The sequence below is a fragment of the Cuculus canorus genome, chromosome 2 (genome assembly GCF_017976375.1).
Source record: "Cuculus canorus isolate bCucCan1 chromosome 2, bCucCan1.pri, whole genome shotgun sequence".
NCBI lineage: Eukaryota > Metazoa > Chordata > Aves > Cuculiformes > Cuculidae > Cuculus > Cuculus canorus.
The window spans coordinates 24904853-24922871 of record NC_071402.1 but is presented as its reverse complement, the minus strand read 5'-3'; the positions used below and the strand labels follow the sequence as shown (position 1 = coordinate 24922871).

General features: G+C 38.3%; 1 protein-coding gene across 4 annotated transcripts in view; it reads left to right on the top strand.

Annotated features, from left to right (window-relative positions):
- Positions 1-18019, top strand: part of CPQ (carboxypeptidase Q) — a 157199-nt gene that overhangs the window by 48728 nt on the left and 90452 nt on the right. For all 4 annotated transcript variants that reach the window (XM_054060057.1, XM_054060058.1, XM_009558012.2 and 1 more), the window contains one exon: positions 9023-9230. In XM_054060057.1, the coding sequence (XP_053916032.1) occupies positions 9023-9230 (208 nt within the window). The remainder of the gene's footprint in view (positions 1-9022; positions 9231-18019) is intronic.

Sequence of the window (18019 nt, the reverse complement as noted above, 5' to 3'; positions counted from 1 at the left end):
TTTTTTCCCCCCTTCAGCGGATGATGAAGGATTCAGTATGTCTGGGATTAAATAGGAAGAGCACAAACCCTCGAACAATAAGCAAGATAGTATGAGTATATAGTATGTATTGAAGAGCATGGAAAACTTGCTAACTGAAGCAAAACAGTGAGAAAGTGTTGCCATTTGACAACGATTTTTCTTTTCCTCTTGAGGAAGGACAATTACTTGAATTCTCAATACCTAACTGTCTTCTTAGGAAACCCTACATTCATTTGCTTACGGCAGCTGCTGCGTAACTGGATGTTTTTCCTGCATGTTCCCAAAGAAACCAGCAGCATGGGAAGATCCCCAAAACTGATTCACTCATTCACCCAACCATGGTTTGCACTAGAAAGATTTTTTTGTTTTCTCAGTCTGAGACTCTTCATTTGCCAGACACAAGCGTAATTGCCAGGAAAGGAGCCATTCAGAGGAAATGTGTACCTATTGGGACATTTTGCATTTCATCTGATGCAGATGATGAAACTTTTGGGAGAATCTGCCATGGTCAACAAATGCAGCTAGGGAAAGAACGCTTATGCTTGGCATCATATTTTGCCGTGCTGGTCAGTATTTAGTCCTAGTTCACAGACATTATTGTAATGTCATAGTAAGCTTTAAAGATATATTCTTTTGCTAAAATAAACTTTTCTGTTGACAGTGGATTTCAAATTTGAGACTGAAGAATTCAGGGTGTATCTGTAACTTTGGATTGAGAGGCAGGTTTTGCCAATGTTTTGAAGATTAAAAAAATACTGTTTTGTTGGAGAATGATTTTCTCAAATCAAAGTGTCCTCATCACTTAAGCATTTACATTTTAAGTTGCATGAATGTTGTTATATAATATGTGAACTAGATAGGCAAAATATAATGATCAGTTGATGTTACAATAGTTCCTTTCATTGGGCACTCTAACTTGAGGGAAGAAAGAAGTGGAACCCCCTCTCTATTATTTCTACTAACATACCTTTTGTTATATTGATCTGAAATTATTTTTTTACTTGAACAGTGAAAGTGTTGTTGTTTAATAGAACATAAAAAAGGAGTTTAATATTCGATAGAAATTAGATCTGTGGGAGTAAAGGAAGCATGTGTATAGTTAAGATGTTACAGAGTTTCAGTTTTCTTCAGAAAATATAGGGGCTCACTTAGATAAGTATCTTGCAGCGGCTTTTGATTTGCTCACTGCTTAAGGCTGAATCCAGTCAGGCCTTCCATTCTTTCTTCTTATGTTTAGTCAGTTTTTAAAGCCTCTCCTCTGCCCCTCTCCTCTGCCCCCCACCTTTAATTAACATTAATGGAAGAATTGCCACTGATTTTGAGTGGAAACAGGATTATACTCACAAACAGCAGAGAAGATGACAAGATTTCTATATTTCCTCTCTTCTATTTCACTCCTGGGATTTACTTCTATGCTATCTATGGTGATAACAACTTAAGTTATTCTACTGTCTAGTTTTTTACTTCTAAAAGCTCTCCTTTTTTATCCAGCTACATAGTTGTCCTTGGTGCTAAGATACTGTTATTTCTCCTTCTGTCTTCAGAGACTTGTTTTCCCTCTGTAATTCCCATTCTTAGCGTCTGTTGTTTTCTCTGGACTGTCCTTGTATTCTTGTTGACCCTTAACCCTTACTTTTTACACTTTATAATTTTATCTCCACAAGGCTTTGTTTACATTGCCCCAACCTGTTGCAGCGAAAGCTATTCCTAAATATGTTTGAATTTAAGATAGGTTTGCATTTCAGTTTTGTAATGGAAGATAGTGTCCAAAGAGTGCACTGCTCTGAATGGTGTGTGGCATGGAGAAGGAAGGGAAGAAGAAAAGCTCCATCCACACCTTCTTCTCTGAGTATGAAACTTTCCCCTGATTCCTTTCAGACTTCACTCCCCTCTGTTTACCTCTGTGGGCAGCTGATTAAAAGGAGGTTTTATGGTGGGTTGTATCAGTGTCCTCCATCCCTACTCTTTTCCTTTAGGTCACTGAAAGTGTTGGCTGTGTATTGCTCTTTACCATAAGCGTCTTGTGGTTATGGAGGAACCTCCCTGTACTGTACCAGAACGTATTATATTCAGCACCAGAGGAGGCTCAGGTTTCTGCTGTGAATTAATCTGTGTGCCTGTATATGGGAGAGCTTAACCTTCCCCACTACTTAATGTCTGCAATGAAGCAGAGACTTGGATGCACTGATACAGTGATTGATTCTGCTCTGAGAGCTCTGATGCCTCTTCACACCTGTTTGTGCCTGATAATTTTAATGCAAGAATTTATTATCAATAATAACAAATGTAATTAAATGGAGAAGGTATGAAGGCCAGATCAGTATTCTGGACAGCTAGCTGTTATTTAGTTTGCTTATCTATCGCTAGTTCTGTGAAGCCTCTTTGTTTGATTCTCTGCTTTCCAAATAAAGAAAGTTTTGTTTTGTTTTGGTTTTGGGGTTTTCCTTCCTGTAGGTATAATATATAACATCTGTTTCCAGTGAGGTTTTTTTAATTTGGCCTATGTGCTCACTAGTCTCTGGTGACAGAGAGGTCACCGAAGATGTAAATATGGCTTCTGCTCAAGGCTGAGAAGCCAGGAGTTGAACAAGAAAATAAAATGAAACCCCATGAAGCCAGAAACTTTGCAGCTGCTGGCAATTAGGATTGTCACTGGCGTTCCCTCTTGGAGCCCTCTGCTAACATACCTATAGTAGCGTCCAGCAGGCAGCTGCGTTCTCACAAGGCGGGGATGTAAACACAGGAGGAGGAAGCTTGGTTGTTCATATTGAGCAGAAGGAGGCCAAACAGGTGTATGACTTAAATGGTTCCCTTAAGGTACTGACAGCTGCTGGAGCATCATCCTCACTTCTGTAAGATGCATAAAATTTCTTTTTCAGTTGAAGAGCAGCTGATGCAAGCCTCCCATTTCCTACAGGCATTTGGAAAGGATTTTGCAGACTTGTCTACTTTCCCAGCAGTGGGATAGTCCCGGTGTGGAATTCGTTGGACTTGTTTCATTTGATCATTTTACCATTCACAGTTGTTTTCTGCTTCTTGTTTGACAGACCACATCTAATCTATGTTATTTTTCAAATATTCTGTGTTTAACATAGAATTCCCTTGGTGCATGCAGTACTGAATATTATAATGAAATACAAACATATACATGTTAGTTGCATTCTGTAGCTTAGCACGTATGTAATTATGACAAAGCTATTATGCTTGTTTGGTAAAGCCTAATTTTAATGAGTGCCTCACAATGATTAGATGCAGTTTTCTAAATGTTAATTTAAATGTAGTCCATGTGGTAGCAGAATAATAGTCTACTCTTTCAAAGGGAGTTTTCCTTGGTAAGCCAAATGGTTTCTGGAGTCTCTCTTACATTTCATTGCACTTGTGCAGGTGCTACATCAATTAAAGGTTAGTACAAAGTAATCTGGAAGAGACTATATAACTAGACTCCAGATATTCTGTCCTTGGTAACACACTGCTGTATTACTTAATTTCGTATTTGTACCAGATTCTAGTTTGCTCCTTAATTTCTTAAAATTTCTGTGCATGTTCATATTTTGTTTCAGGTTTAACAGTCTTGCTGTTATTTCAACTTACTATAAACCAACAAATCAAATACTACAAAGCCAATATAAGAAGCAAAAAAAGTGAGAGAGTCCTGGGACAAATGATGACAGAAACACAAAATTATGCTGAATTTATTTCTTTTATATTTTGCCCAGTGTAAATGGGAATTAGTCTTGGTTTTATTTTTAAAAAACTAGTTATTCTGAGAAGAATAATAATTCTTTAAATGTTTTGACTAGTTCTGTTAAAAGTCTGGCTTCTCTAGTCAGGTAACGGTGAGAATCTTGAATGAATGTACACAGTATGAGTGTACACAAGGACAAGGTTTTATTTTGTAAGGAGTTTATGGGGCAGGAAAAGGGGATTCACTTGAACGGAGTTCAGCCATTTCTATGCTGCTCTCAATAAAGAGAAAGATACAGGAGTGAGGAGTAGCTATTCTCTGTAACTAAGCATGAGATGAAGATGTACAGTTTCCCTTCTATTTTGCAGCAGAATGTTCCATAACTCCTCTAAAGTGTAGAGCTTTTATGTGAGGTGGTTTTCTAGGATATGTAGAATATACAAGTGAAAAAACAGAACCGAAATACGAGGAGGATGTGAGCCTATTTCTGAGAGTTAAGGCTGTGATTGTGCTATGGGTGTAGCTAGTGATTAATATAGCTATGGTTCCATTCAGGAATGTATTTTATAATTTAATCAGTAATAAAAAAACTAGCTGACCTGATATGAATGTTTAGTTTACATGTGGGTGGTACAGTGAAGGTGGCATGTGTCCTGTAGGAAATAGGCAGTCACTTATGTAATTAGTCTCACAATGTGTTTGTATGAGTGAGTAAACTAAAGATACTTAGACAACATTAATTTTGTATTTCCCAACCTTCGATTGCATTATGAGATTGATGTGAAGAATTGTGTGTGTTGAGGGGGTGTGTATACACATTATGGTTGAAGTAAATCTTTGTAAGCTTTCATATAATCAAGTTTGGGGATTTGTTTTTCTTTTAGCCGTGTTAGAGTTCTTGTAATGTCATGCTTACTTCTCCCTGTAGGAGATTGCTGTGTTTGCTGGAGGCTTCAGTTTTCCATCAGAGCATCCAGTTTAGCTTGAAGCACTGGTTCTTACACAGTTTATTTGTCCTTGGGCGTTTTAGCTTATCTTAGAGATAAGAGTTGGTAGTCCTGGAACAAAGTAATGAAGTGTACAAGGTCAGCTACCACAACAATGAGAATTAGAGCTGACCTGATGCTAGTAGCACATCTTTTCATCCATGCCTTTCAGTTCCTCCACATTTGATTATTTTACTCAGAAGAGAAACTAATTAGCTGTCTCCTGACTTTTTTTTTCCCTTCGTGTGCACAGTTCTGTAAGATTTATGCCATATCTGTTTCTTACTAGTCATTTGATGTGCGCTTCTAAAAGAGAAAACGCTTTATGTTTTGGAGCTTTTCCCTCTGCTTTGTTATTCGTATTGTGATACTTCTCTTAAATACTTTCCAAGATGTGAAACCTAAGGGTTTCTCAAAAGCAAACCCCAACCACTTTATTTATCTGAATCTGTTACACCCAAAGTCTGCTAGTAATTTCTTTTCTATTTTGTTCTCGCTCGGGTCTTGCCATATGGTCAGCAGCCTTTCCAGTTTTTCGTTATCTCTGCATTAAAAGGGGCTTAATTTTCTTTACTTAGAATATTTTTTTTTGTACTCTTCGACACTTTATTAAGCAATTTATTATGTAGATACACCTAACACATGGTATGTTTTGCATGCATGTGAACTTTAATCAGATATATCCCAAAATGCTTAGTGTCTGCCATAAATGTTTTCTATGTGAGTTAATCTTGTAGCTTTAGGAATATCTGTGATATTGCCTTGTGCCTCTGTACTAGTAATGCCTAGGGTCCATTTCTCTTTCTGTAGCAATCATTTGGGCAGTCATCCATTCCCTTCAGGTCCTGGTATTGTCTGAACTGCTCTGCTCTGCCTGCCTGTGCCGAATTGTGTTACTTTGGGTAGTTTAGCTTAGCTTTAGAATGTTGGCAAAATAGTAGTTTGAGCATAAAAATAGCAAGACAGCCAGGTGACTTCAAGGTTTTTTGGTTTTTTTTTTTTTTTTTTTTTTTTAAGCTAGCTGGTGTAAATTTTGTACCTGCAACCTTTCATTCATTGAGGCATGTGTAAGCATGCGTGCATCTCAGTGGGTTGTCAGAAGCCTTACTCACACTTGTGGAGCACCGGGATTAAGCGTCTGAAAGAAATGTAATTGCTACTTATGTTGGAGAAACAAATACAGTTTTAGGGGTTTACTTTGTTGAGCATCTGGGAAATAACAAGGAATGTGAAATCAATACAGGTGGTGGTAAAACTTGAATTACTGCAGTTCAGCGAACATGGTGTGTTAGTACCAAAACATAGTCTTGCCAAAAGACACAGGTGAACGAATTAGTTTAAAATGAGTAGGAACTGTTTGTTTCTTCTCATAGAAGAATCATAGAATAGTTAGGGTTGGAAGGGACCTTAAAGATCATCCAGTTCCAACACTCCTGCCATGGGCAGGGACACCTCCCACCAGACCAGGCTACTCAAGGTCCCATCCAACCTGGCCTTGAATGCCTCCAGGGATGGGGCATCCACAGCTTTCCTGGGCAACCTGTGCCAGTGTGTCACCACTCTCATGGTGAAAAAACTCCTCCTAATGTCTACTTCAAATCTGCCCCTCTCTAGTTTATAGCCATTGCCCCTGGTCCTATCACGACATGCCCTTGTAAGAAGTCCCTACCCAATGAATGTAGGGGTTTTCTTTAAACATTAATACATGCAATTGTCATCTTTTTTTAAGTGAGTTGTTTATTTTATATTCTCTTGGAAAGTCTGCTGGTTAACATACAGGGTATATCCCCAAACACTCAAAAAATATTAAACATATTTTGCCAATTGTCACAGTTTAAAAGTCAGAGTGAGGAGGGCCTCTTTTTTTATAGAGGGACAACATTAAAGAAAAAGATATGTGAGTTCTAAGCTTATAAGTCTCCGTGAATTTATCCCACTTCGGGAAGATTATGTGGCACAGGAGATTCTGAGTACCTGGGTAACTCTTATTTCAAAGGTGAGCTATGGGTCACCCAACCTGTAAAGCTGAGGCGGAGAAGGGTCACCAGTCTTTGTAGAAGGTTGAGCCATAAACGACTGGAAGCAATAACTTCCTCAACTGTTGCCACCTAATAAACAGGTCTGTCTGCACTCTGAAGCAGCTCCCATAAGACCTCTGTAACTGATTTTAGTATTTTCTTTTCCAAAAATATTTATACATACCTATATAGTGGGTTATGTTATTGTTTACAATATGGATTGTTATGGTTGAGAAAGATTTATTCTTCTAAACAAATAGAACTGAATAATCCCTTCCATTTTACCTAGTACTATACCCTTACAAGGTGGATTTCTTCCTTTCTCCTCATCTCCTCCAGGACTTAGGTGGTTTTTTTCCAGTTTAGAAGTCTTAAAAATCCTCCAATTCTTTTAAAAAATGTTTAAATGTGTAAAAATATGTCTGTTATTGTAAGTTGTCTCATAGGTGAAGGTTTTCATGTATGGGACATGGTTCTGCGCAACGAGCTCTGTGTGGCCCTGCTTGAGCAGGGACTTTGGTCCAGATGACCTTCAGACGTCCCCACCCGTGTCAGCCGTTCTGTGATTCTGTTATTAATATATGAATAAATAGTATTAATATTTGTAACAGATGATGTAAAGAGTGTCTGTAATCTATTTTGAAAGTTTCTAGTCCAGCCCTTCTTTGTAGAGCAACATGTAGATAAAGATATGATTTGGCTTTAGAAATTTGCTTTGGAAAGTTGATTCACTGGTGTTTTGCAAATAAAACCCAAATTTAGTAACTGAGAAAAAACAGACAGGTAGCATATTCATAAGAATATTGAAGAAGCCTCTACGTGGCTAAATATTTTATGTATTTTGAAAGCACCACTGGAGTAGTGACTGAAAAGTGAGAATTACAAAGTAGACCTGAAATAAATGGTTGCAGATGTATTACTTTAGCTTACAAATTTACTGCAGAGGATGGCCATTACTAGAAAGCTGCTTATTCAGAGTTTTACCCTAATATTTCAATGCTTAGTTCTAAGCTTATTTCAGGATTTAAGACATGTAATGGTATACCAGTCGATTTCCAGTCATTATTGTGGTATCAGAATGGTTCTCAAGTGTTCATTGTGTCTGTCCTTTTGAAACAAATTTTTATTCTCTTCATCTTTTCGTGTCTGTGAAACAAATAGTATTTTTATTTCCATTTTACAAGGCAATGAGTGGTTTAACATCAGGATTATTTGCAAATCTGAGCATACATCTAGATCCTGATTTCTTTTTTCCCCACATGTGTTTTTTTTCCACTGTATCTGAGTTTATATACAACTTTACTTGAAAAGCATTGACTTCAGCTGCAGCTATGATGCTGAGTACTTCTGCAAGTCAGATCCGAAGGTTTTAACACACGCATCAGAAAATGAGAAATATGTAAATAATGGCCAAATGTGAAAAAGCATTGAAGGAACTTGGTAAGGAACTTGTCAATTACCAGTAGAGATCCTGTGATGTCAAATGTAGAATCACTCACTCCAGTTATCTCTGCACACAGTGGTGGTAGAAGGAGGCTCTGGAAGGGAAGTAATTGCTTTCATTAGTCATGAAACTTTGCAGCTTTCTGAGAGGAAAGAAGAACTCACTCCGTATCACACTGTGAATATTAGAGGCTATTTGTAAAGGGAAGACGCTGAATCCTTGCATCTAGCAGTGCATATTTTTCTAATTCTTGCATAAGTTGTGTAAGGTTCATTGGGTTTTTTGTTTGTTTGTTTGGTTTTTTTTTGTTATTGTAGTTCTCTCTCACCCACAGGTGGTGGTTAAAATCTTGAGTGTACTGAGGATAAATAAATGTGCATTTTTTCAGTGGTCTCATTGTCTTATTTTTCCTGAAGTCTCTCATATTTGTGCTTTTTAAAATAAATCTCCAGTTTGCTGTTGCAATAATTGAAGTAGTGAATTTTAATTTCATTACTTGTCACAGGAAAAAAATGCACTTCTTATGAACCATTTACTTACTGGCTTATCATTGCTTTTCTTCCTGATAAAGCAGTGAAGGCAGTGTGGTATCAGAGCCTTTACTGCTGTAATGTCAAAGCATGGCAATGACCTAAATAGAGCTGACACAGAATAGCTTTCCAGACATACAGAATGGTAACAGTTAGATATTCTGAGTAGTATAAAAACCCTTGATGTATGACAGGTGTATTTAAAAGTAGTAAATATATCCTTTTTGTGAGTCTACTGGGGAAGGTAGTGAAAGTGTTATTTTTAATAATTCTGAAATAATGATAATAACGTATGTACCTAAGTTTTTAACATTGTTTTCCTATTTGTCTTTTGACAGCCCACATACTGGATGGCAGAATTACCAGCCTGATGTGCCCCGGATTCCCACTGCTTGCATCTCTGTGGAAGATGCTGAAATGATGTCACGATTGTCTTCCCGGGGTATTAAGATCATTGTGCACTTGAAGATGGGGGCCAGGACCTATCCAGACTCTCCTTCCTTTAACACTGTAGCAGAGATAGTTGGAAGCAAGTACCCAGAGCAGGTGAGTGAGAATATAAAAAAAGAAACTTACTTTGTTCTGTAAAAATATGGAAAAACAAGCACAAAGAACATCCCTTCCTGAGAAATCCTTCAAACAAGTAACTCATATTCATTTAGTCTTCTACATTTCAGACGTCTCGGCTTTTCAGCCTTTTTCAGTTAGCAAGTTTGAAGCCACCAAGCTCAGTTCTAATGTACTTCAACATACTTTAGAAAACTAAAAAAATTACTGTGTTCTAAGAACAGGAAATTCAACTAAACTGTTCACAGTTTTACCTTCTCCTCCTTGTTTCCCTGGCTTAAAGCTCACTTTATATAGTACCATCCACATCGGCTTACAAAGAAGCATGCAAGTATGTAAGCAGAATACAAAGAAGTATGTAAGCAGAAGTGCAACAAATGGAGTTTTTGGTTTAAATAACAAGTAGTAAAGTAAGGTTGCTGTAATAATTTGTGCTTGGAGTTTGCTGATTGTTCTGTTAATAATCTTCAGGTAGTTTCTTGGTCAGGCAAATAAGACGGAAATTCTGCTGTCCAGGAATAAAATTGTTTGCCTGAGTTTTTCCTCAAATATAAAAGTGAACGCAGAGTGTTAGTTTAACTTTTTTTTGGAGATGTTTTTCTTGTGCAAATCATTAGTGAATTTAGCAGGAGTTGTATATGTGTTAGTTTGGAGAAATAAACTATCTGTGCTAAAAAGTATCTGCAAATTCTGTTTGAACTCTAGGTAATTCTAAATTGTTGGTTTCTGGTTTTAGACTTTTTCTTGCTCTCTTTTCTGCCAACATTTTAGCCAAAAATCATACCAACTAAACTTGTGATGCTGAAGGATTTGTGCCTGATATAAGGTCTTCTATGTCAGCTTACAGAATGGAATGAATTTTCTGGCAGTATGTTTTACAGTGAAAATGCTGATGCAACTTCAATTACAGCAGCACTAGAAATTGCTGCTGCATTACATCTACTGAGCCACAGTTCTTTTTAAACATTGTAGTTTTATAGCCTCACTGGAAAATTAGAATGGCTTTCTCTGTCCTTTAAATGAGGCATAGCTCTTTAAAGATTTTATCTTTTCTGAGATGATAGTTCTTTAGGTCTGGCTTCTGATGTCTAGTGATCTTCAGCGTTTGCATGACTGTATGGTTTCAGAAGCTTGATCACTGGGCAGGGAAAAAGTAACTACTATTCAAGTTGATTGGTTTACATACCATCACTATTAGTCTGACTTCATGAAACACATATTTACCAATTTAAAGGCAATGCCCCAACTTCTAAATTAGGGTTCATTTAATTTTATGTCATCTGAATTTTTAGCCATGCTTCTAACCAGCTATTACACTATCTTTCCTAAATTATGTTTGGTGTATTTCAAAATTTGACATTTCAATTCAGGTTATGAAATGTCCAAATGTAACCTTCAAAGATGTGTTAAGGTGCTTGCCTGTACTTGATTTTCCCTTTGCTATTCTGCTTTGTTTCTTTAAGTACTGAAATGCATTGGGATCTCTTCACTTCTTCCACTGAGCAGCTCGGTTTTTTGAAACACTGAGGAAAAACTTATTTGCCAGCCCCCTGCTGATGTTAATGTGAGTGGTAGTGGACACACTTTGAAAATGTAACCAAGAAACAGAAAAATAAAACAAGTGAATGTTTAGGTTCTTAGTACTCAGTGCCTTTTGGAGCCTTAATGGGTGCTTCATCACACTCATTGCACTGTGTTACTCTGATAGAAATGGGAAACATCTAGCTATTTAGGCAATAAAATACATTACAGACCCAAACTCTTTAATGCCTTTTATGCCAAAGTGTTTCAAAATGCAGTACAAACCCAGGGGAATAGAGAGGTGCCATTTCCACAGGCCAAAATTTCAGTTTAAGTTTTAAATTGAAACAAAAGTGAATCTGGATCTCTGCACTCTGGGTGAGAAATCAGCAGCGGGTGGTATTGCTCTTACAAAGCTCTAAAGCGAAACAGCTTGAAATTAGGCTGAAGCCTGTGAAACATAACTGGTCACAGGTATTGCAGCAACTTATAATTGAAAAAATGAAACTTAATTGAAAATGAGAGTCATTGTAGGATACTGAAGAAGTCTGGGAATAACTAACTGCACGTGTGTTCATCTATATACTGACTAGAATTTAATATACTGCTTGATTTATAAACAATTCATTAATTCCTCCTGTGAGATTTTAGCCTGTTTATTAAAAGTAATAATGAAGAACCAAAATCATATTTATCTGGAAAATTTATTTATTACAAGTGATGATGAATATCCTTGAAAAGGGAAAGCTATTTATTGTTTTTTCTTACCTGTTTATTTCATAGAATCATAAAACAGTTTGGGTTGGAAGGAACCTCAAAGATCATCCAGTTCCAACCCCCCCTGCCATGGGCAGGGACACCTCCCACTGGATCAGGCTGCCCAAGGCCCCATCCAGCCTGGCCTTGAACACCTCCAGGGATGGGGCATCCACAACTTCCCTGGGAAACCTGTTCCAGTATCTCACCACTCTCATGATGAAGAAATTCTTCCTTATGTCCAGTCTAAATCTGCCCCTCTCCAGTTTATACCCATTGCCCCTTGTCCTGTCACCACAAGCCTTTATGAATGCCCCCTCTCCAGCTTTCCTGTAGCCCCCTTCAGGTACTGGAAGGTTGTTAGAAGATCTCCTTGGAGCTTTCTCTTCTCCAGGCTGAACAAGCCCAAATCTCTCAGCCTGTCCCTGTAGGGAAGGTGCTCCAGCCCTCTGATTATCTTTGTAGCCCTTCTCTGGACCTGTTCCAACAGCTCCATATCCTTCTTATATTGAGGGTTCCAGAACTGGACACAGTATTCCAGGTGAGGTCTCACAAGAGAAGAATAGAGGGCCAGAATCACTTCCCTTGACCTGTTGGTCACGCTTCTTTTGATGCAGCCTAGAATATGGCTGGCCTTCTGGGCTGTGAGTGCACATTGCCAGCTCATGTGAAGCTTCTCATCAACCAGCACCCCCAAGTCTTTCTCTGCAGGGCTGCTCTCAATCACATCATCTCTCGTCGTGTACTGAAAATTGGATTGCCTCTGCCCAGATGCGGGACCTTGCACTTGACATTGTTGAACCTCATGACGTTCTCACAGGCCCACTTGTCCAGTCTGTACAGGTCCATCTGGATGACATCCCATCCTTTTGGTGTGGCAATTACAGCACTCAGCTTGGTGTCATCTGCAAACTTGCTGAGGGTGCATTCAATCTCGCTGTCAATATCATTGATAAAGATATTAAACAACACTGGTCCCAGTACAGACCCCTGAGGGACACCACTCGTCACGGATCTCCATCTGGACTTTGAGCCATTGACCACTACTCTTTGAATAGAACCTTCCAACCAGTTTCTTATCCACTGTACCGTCCTCCCATCAAATCCATATCTCTCCATTTTAAAGAGAAGGATGTTGTGAACCATGTCAAAGGCTTTACAGAAGTCTAGATAGATCACATCCGTTGGTTTTCCCATGTCCACTGCTGCGGTTATGCCATCACAGAAATCCACTAGGCTGGTCATACAGGACTTGCCCCTGGTGAAGCCATGCTGGCTGCCACTAGTCCCCTCCTTGTCCTCCATGTGCTTTAGCATATTTTCTAGGAGGAGCTGTTCCATGTTTTTCCCAGACACAGAGGTGAGGCTGACAGGTTGGTAGTTCTCTGGGTCATCTTTTCTACCCTTTTTAAAAATGGGCACAAGGTTACCCTTCTTCCAGTCACCAGAGAATTTGCTTTATTTGACCACCATTGCAGCATGTCCAGTTCAATGCCTCCTTTTTAGTTCACTTTTCCAAGTGTTTTGTATGGATTCTTGCATATAGCAATGGAGGGAAAAAAAGAAACTAGAAAAGTGTTAAGGAAAACAGGAAAAAAAATTCTAGTTTAAATCATTCTGACAATTTTTTTAAAAGCTTGTTTTATTTTAGACTTAGTGTTCTTTAAATCTTGTAATAGATGCTTTGTTTTGCTGTTGCAAGTAATGTTTTACATCATCAAAATTGATAGAATTTTCTAACTTGCAAACTCTATGATTAACTTTAACACATTTACATTTCTGAATATCTTAAAGCAATAAAAAATATAATTACTGCTCTATGAAGCAACAAGCTCTCAGGAATGCCTTTATCTTGAGAAGCGATGATGTGACATGGGTGCCTATGTCTCGCTGCTTTTTTTGAGGCAGCTCTGCACCCAAGGCACGTGGTTACTTTTGAGAAGTTAACTCACTGATATACTTCAGGTTTCCATTCTGATTTCACTGTTCTGTCCAGCCAGCAGCAGCAAGCAGATATGTTAGTATCAATTGCTCTAAGAAAAACGTGCTTTGGAGCCTACTGTAGGTTGCAACTTTGCAGTACCAAATTTTCAGATGGTGTAGAAAGCATCTAAACAGAAAAAGGAAATGGATTTTGTCATGCTGTCAGTAAAGCTCAGTGTCTCACCTATGTCTCTGTTCTGTTTATCTTTGTATAATCCCTTCTAAGTTAGGGAAGGACAGCTCTCCTCAGACAGGACCCTTGCTCATGTCAGAGCAGGCAGGACTGTGCATGTTCTGAGCAGAGACATCTACCATCCTTGCTGTCAGTCCTGAGGTCCTTGTTTAGTGCCTGCTGAGGCCTGAATTCCTGTAAGTCCCCAAAGAGGGTGATCCTGTGCCCATAAGATAATGAGTTCAAGATCAAGCCTTTCTTCACATAAACAGGTTGGAAGCGGTGGGATCAAACATGCTATGACTTGATGCCCTGGCAGCCTTTCTGAGCTTGGGATCACATTCTCACGGTGCTTAGGACAGCAGAGAGTGGAAAACCTGTGGGTTGTGGGGCTTAACATATTTAAGCCTGTATGACTGCTGACAGTTGAGCCAAGGAGTCTGTGAAATGAGAAAGGTTATGGTAGCAGAACCTGCTGACATCCAGGCTGTTGCAGGCTAGAGACATTTGCAGTCCTTGCTTGACTTTTATCTTGGAGAATGAGTTTTTGAAGCACACTGCTGAGGCAATGCTGTTAGCATCCTTTTGTACTGTACTGTGTATTGGTGAGATGTTTTATTTAAACTGTGTAAGCTGACATTGGAGACTGACTGACTGAGAAATTCGCAAGTTAACTAATGTGGTTTTCATTTGAAATTCAGGCAGAGCTGGCAGTAGAACATGTTTGTCTTCTCATTTCAATACAGATGTAAAATGATTGGTCTTAAAGTACAGAGGCAACCGTTCCCATCTCTTGGGAAAGTCTATAAATAGTGAGTGTTTCTTGTTAGTCTGGCTTCAATCTACCTAATGTGCAAAACATGTAACCACAAAATACATGATTAACTGAAAAGGTATCAAAGTGGATAAAGATATAACTCTTCTGCAATCCTGACTCCAGTATCTTTCTGCACTGTGTTTCTTGGTGTGCTGATGTACTTATCTTACAGTTACTAAGTGATGGGAAAACTGTTTCCTAAGTGCCCTACAAAGTACATAAATTTAATGGTTGCTCATTATTCTGTGATCTAGCCTAAACACTGTAGAGCACAGAGGGGCTCATAAGTGGCTTTTTGGAATACTGAATAGCTGTTCCAGGAATTCACTCTACACTGCCTTTTTTTTCCCCTCCTGTTTTTATGGAGTGCCATATCTACAAAATGTACCATTTGAAAAGTGACTCTATTTTGAACACCACAGGCATAAAAGACCATTGAAGAATGTGCTATAGCTCTGAGCCAAGTTTGGGCAGCACTTTTGAAAGCAACGGTCCTAGGAATGACCTGAGAAACAGAGATACTAAGGTAATAGATTGTGAAGTTCTTTACCAGTCTGTGGCTGATATAACAGAATGTGTTCTACAAAGGAAATGGCACCTTATTTACTTTTTCGTTCTTCTTCCTTTTCCTATTTCAAAAATCAGCCCTCTCTCAGAATTTATGATACTGGGCAAAGCTCCAGCCAAGATGAGGACATAAAAATTGTCCAGGCTTCTGAGCCTGTAAGGCATTCATGCACATAAGGGAAGAAATAATTTGTAGAACAAAAAAAAAAAAACCCAACCCCAGGAAAAAAAAAAAGACTTCTCTGAAGAAGTGTAATACTCAGTACAATGTTGTTTTATGGCCTGGCATCAGTTCTACGTATGTTAACAAAATGTCTATCCATTAGCCCTTTGATGTGGCTCCCAGATATTCTTATGCTCAAACTAAATCATGCATACAATAGAGGTTTGAGTAGAAATGTTTTAAGAGTCTGATGCCATCACATTATGGCTACATTATCACATTTTCTCCATGTGGATTGTTTTGCTATTCATTCCAAAATGTTGAAGTGTTGTAAGTGCACTTCTGTGAGCCGCTCTCCTATGACTGTTAGCTGATGCCTGCCACTGCTAGAATTTAACTGAATTTAAGAGATGATTATGTAGATTGGGTTTCGAGAGTGCCAGTCCATTAATTTGTAATAGCAAATAATGGGAAACAGCACAAAAGAGAAATCGTGAAAAGAAAAAAGAGAAAGGGTGAAGTAGGAACATTAGCATCGTTAGCAAATGTTTTATTTTCTTTGAAGTTTTTGTATCGATATTTGTTGAAAGAAGGAGTACCCTCTGTGTCTGTGTTTGTTTTGTTAGTAATGAGACTTTGTACTATTAATTATGGGGAGGAGGGTGGTTATATTGTGCCTTATGGGGAATGGCAATACTGCTGTCATTTGTTCTTAAATAGAGATCTTTTCATGATGAATACAGTAAAATTAACATGAAACTGATATGAAGGAATATTTTTCCTTGTAACTTGACCATTTTAAAAATAAATTTATTTTTTTTAACTGTCAGAAGGCCAAGCGAATTTTAAGTCTAAAGTGCATTCTAAACGTTGTGGTGTAGAGCTTGGCAAATCTTCTGAAACTTGAATTGCCCATTTAAAACGTAAGAGCTGCCTGAAAGCATTTAATTCTGCTGGAGAGAACTTGGCAATAGTTAGCCTTCTGACTCTGAATGACCAGTATGTCCTAAAATAAGCTTTTCTGGGGGGAAATCTTAGTATTTGTGTATGCAGCAAATCTTGTGATTTGTATATAGGTGCTTGATGTTGTCAAGGAGCAACAGTTAAAAAGCATTTTCTACTACTTAGAGTCTGTGTCTGAAATATTGGTGGAACAAATTAATTAGTATGTGTAGAAGAGAGATTCAAAACTGGTTTTTACGTCTTTTAAAAAATATTTTCCTCATAAAATTTTCTGGAAGGCATCAGGTCAGGTTCACCAGTGTAGTGTGACTATTGTAATGTTAAGATGTTTCAAAAATTATTTAGACCACATCTATCAATGGGCAGCTGAGAGTCAGGGAGAGGACCGGGACAGCAGCAGTTTCTGCTGATCATAGAGACACCTGAAGTTGCTGTGTCTCTCAGCTTGGTGATACCAGAGAAGAACCAATGGATGTGCTCCACTGGGTACAAGTAAGCCAGCAGCTCTTAGAAAGGTTTCTTCTCTTGCCAACTGATGCACAGCAGCCGTCAGTGCATATGAGCTTTTGCAGTATGAAGAAAAAGTGTATTAACTTTATTTGCCATCTACACCTGGTCTCCAGAGGGAGCAGGACCTTCTTAGAGTGTGCTAACTCGTCTCACTGGCAAGCAACTGGTCATGTCATTATTTACTGCAGCACCAAGATAACAGTGACAAAGAATGAGGACATCTAGGTGGCCTCATTAGAGTCAAGTGGATTTTGGAGGAACTGAGTGCCACTGTTACTCTGCTATACAAGTTCCATTTGGATTCTCTTGATGTAAGCTCAGACAGTGTGCTTTCTGCCTTTCCCTGGAGCTTGAGCATAGATATCACCATACACATGTTAGCTGGCTTCCTACCTCAACCTCTTTTTCTTTTTGAATACAGTGTGGTATCAACTCCAAGCTACTTGCTAGACCTTTGCTCTGTGTGCTACCCTTAAGAGCATTTGGCTGGATTTTAACTTCTCTACTTAAACTGCAACCAGCTAAATAGTGAAACTAGAAGTTAAAAATGAACATTTAGAGTGCTTGTTCTATTGGTCAGCAAATCTATCCGTGCATGCAGTTTTGTAGTGGTTTTGATGATGTGAGTGTAAGCACACACACTGTAATATATATTCTTACCATCCATTCCTTTGTCTCTGCTCCCAAACAGCAGATTAAAGAATGACTGTGGGATTTTATTTCATTAATAATTTAAAAATACACATAGGGTTTACAGAATGGTTGTGAAAGCTTTTTTTCCTCCATATTGAAAAAAGCTATCTTCTAAAATTACACTGGATCCTTCTTGTATTCTCATACTAAAGAGTATGTAAAGGGCAGTCCTGGGTTTGGCAGATGTGATGCTTGCCTGAGACATGCAGTAAGAAACCACAATATTGAGGAGGAAGGCGGAAAGGAACTATATCGTAGTTTTTCGTACAGGGTATCATGATGCAATATGTAATTGATCTAGAATTTCATCGTGCACAAATATAATTCTAATTCATTGTAACAAGTAAATAGAAATTTTGGACAAAATCCTGATTTTCATGGCTGGCTTTTTTCAATAGAACTTATCAGAAAAGTACACTGCTTCATATGTTTAGGACTGAGAACCCATTTCTTCTTTATTGATATTGTGAAGGGGAAAAAAAGGGCATGTTACAGTCTTTTTAACAGAAAATGTATTTTGTATCACAGATTCTGTAGGTTTACTTTTTTATACATGCTGAAAAGTATGTTTCTCACAGTATGCATTTGCTTTTTCCACTAGTTTTTATTCTGTAGTTTGTTTT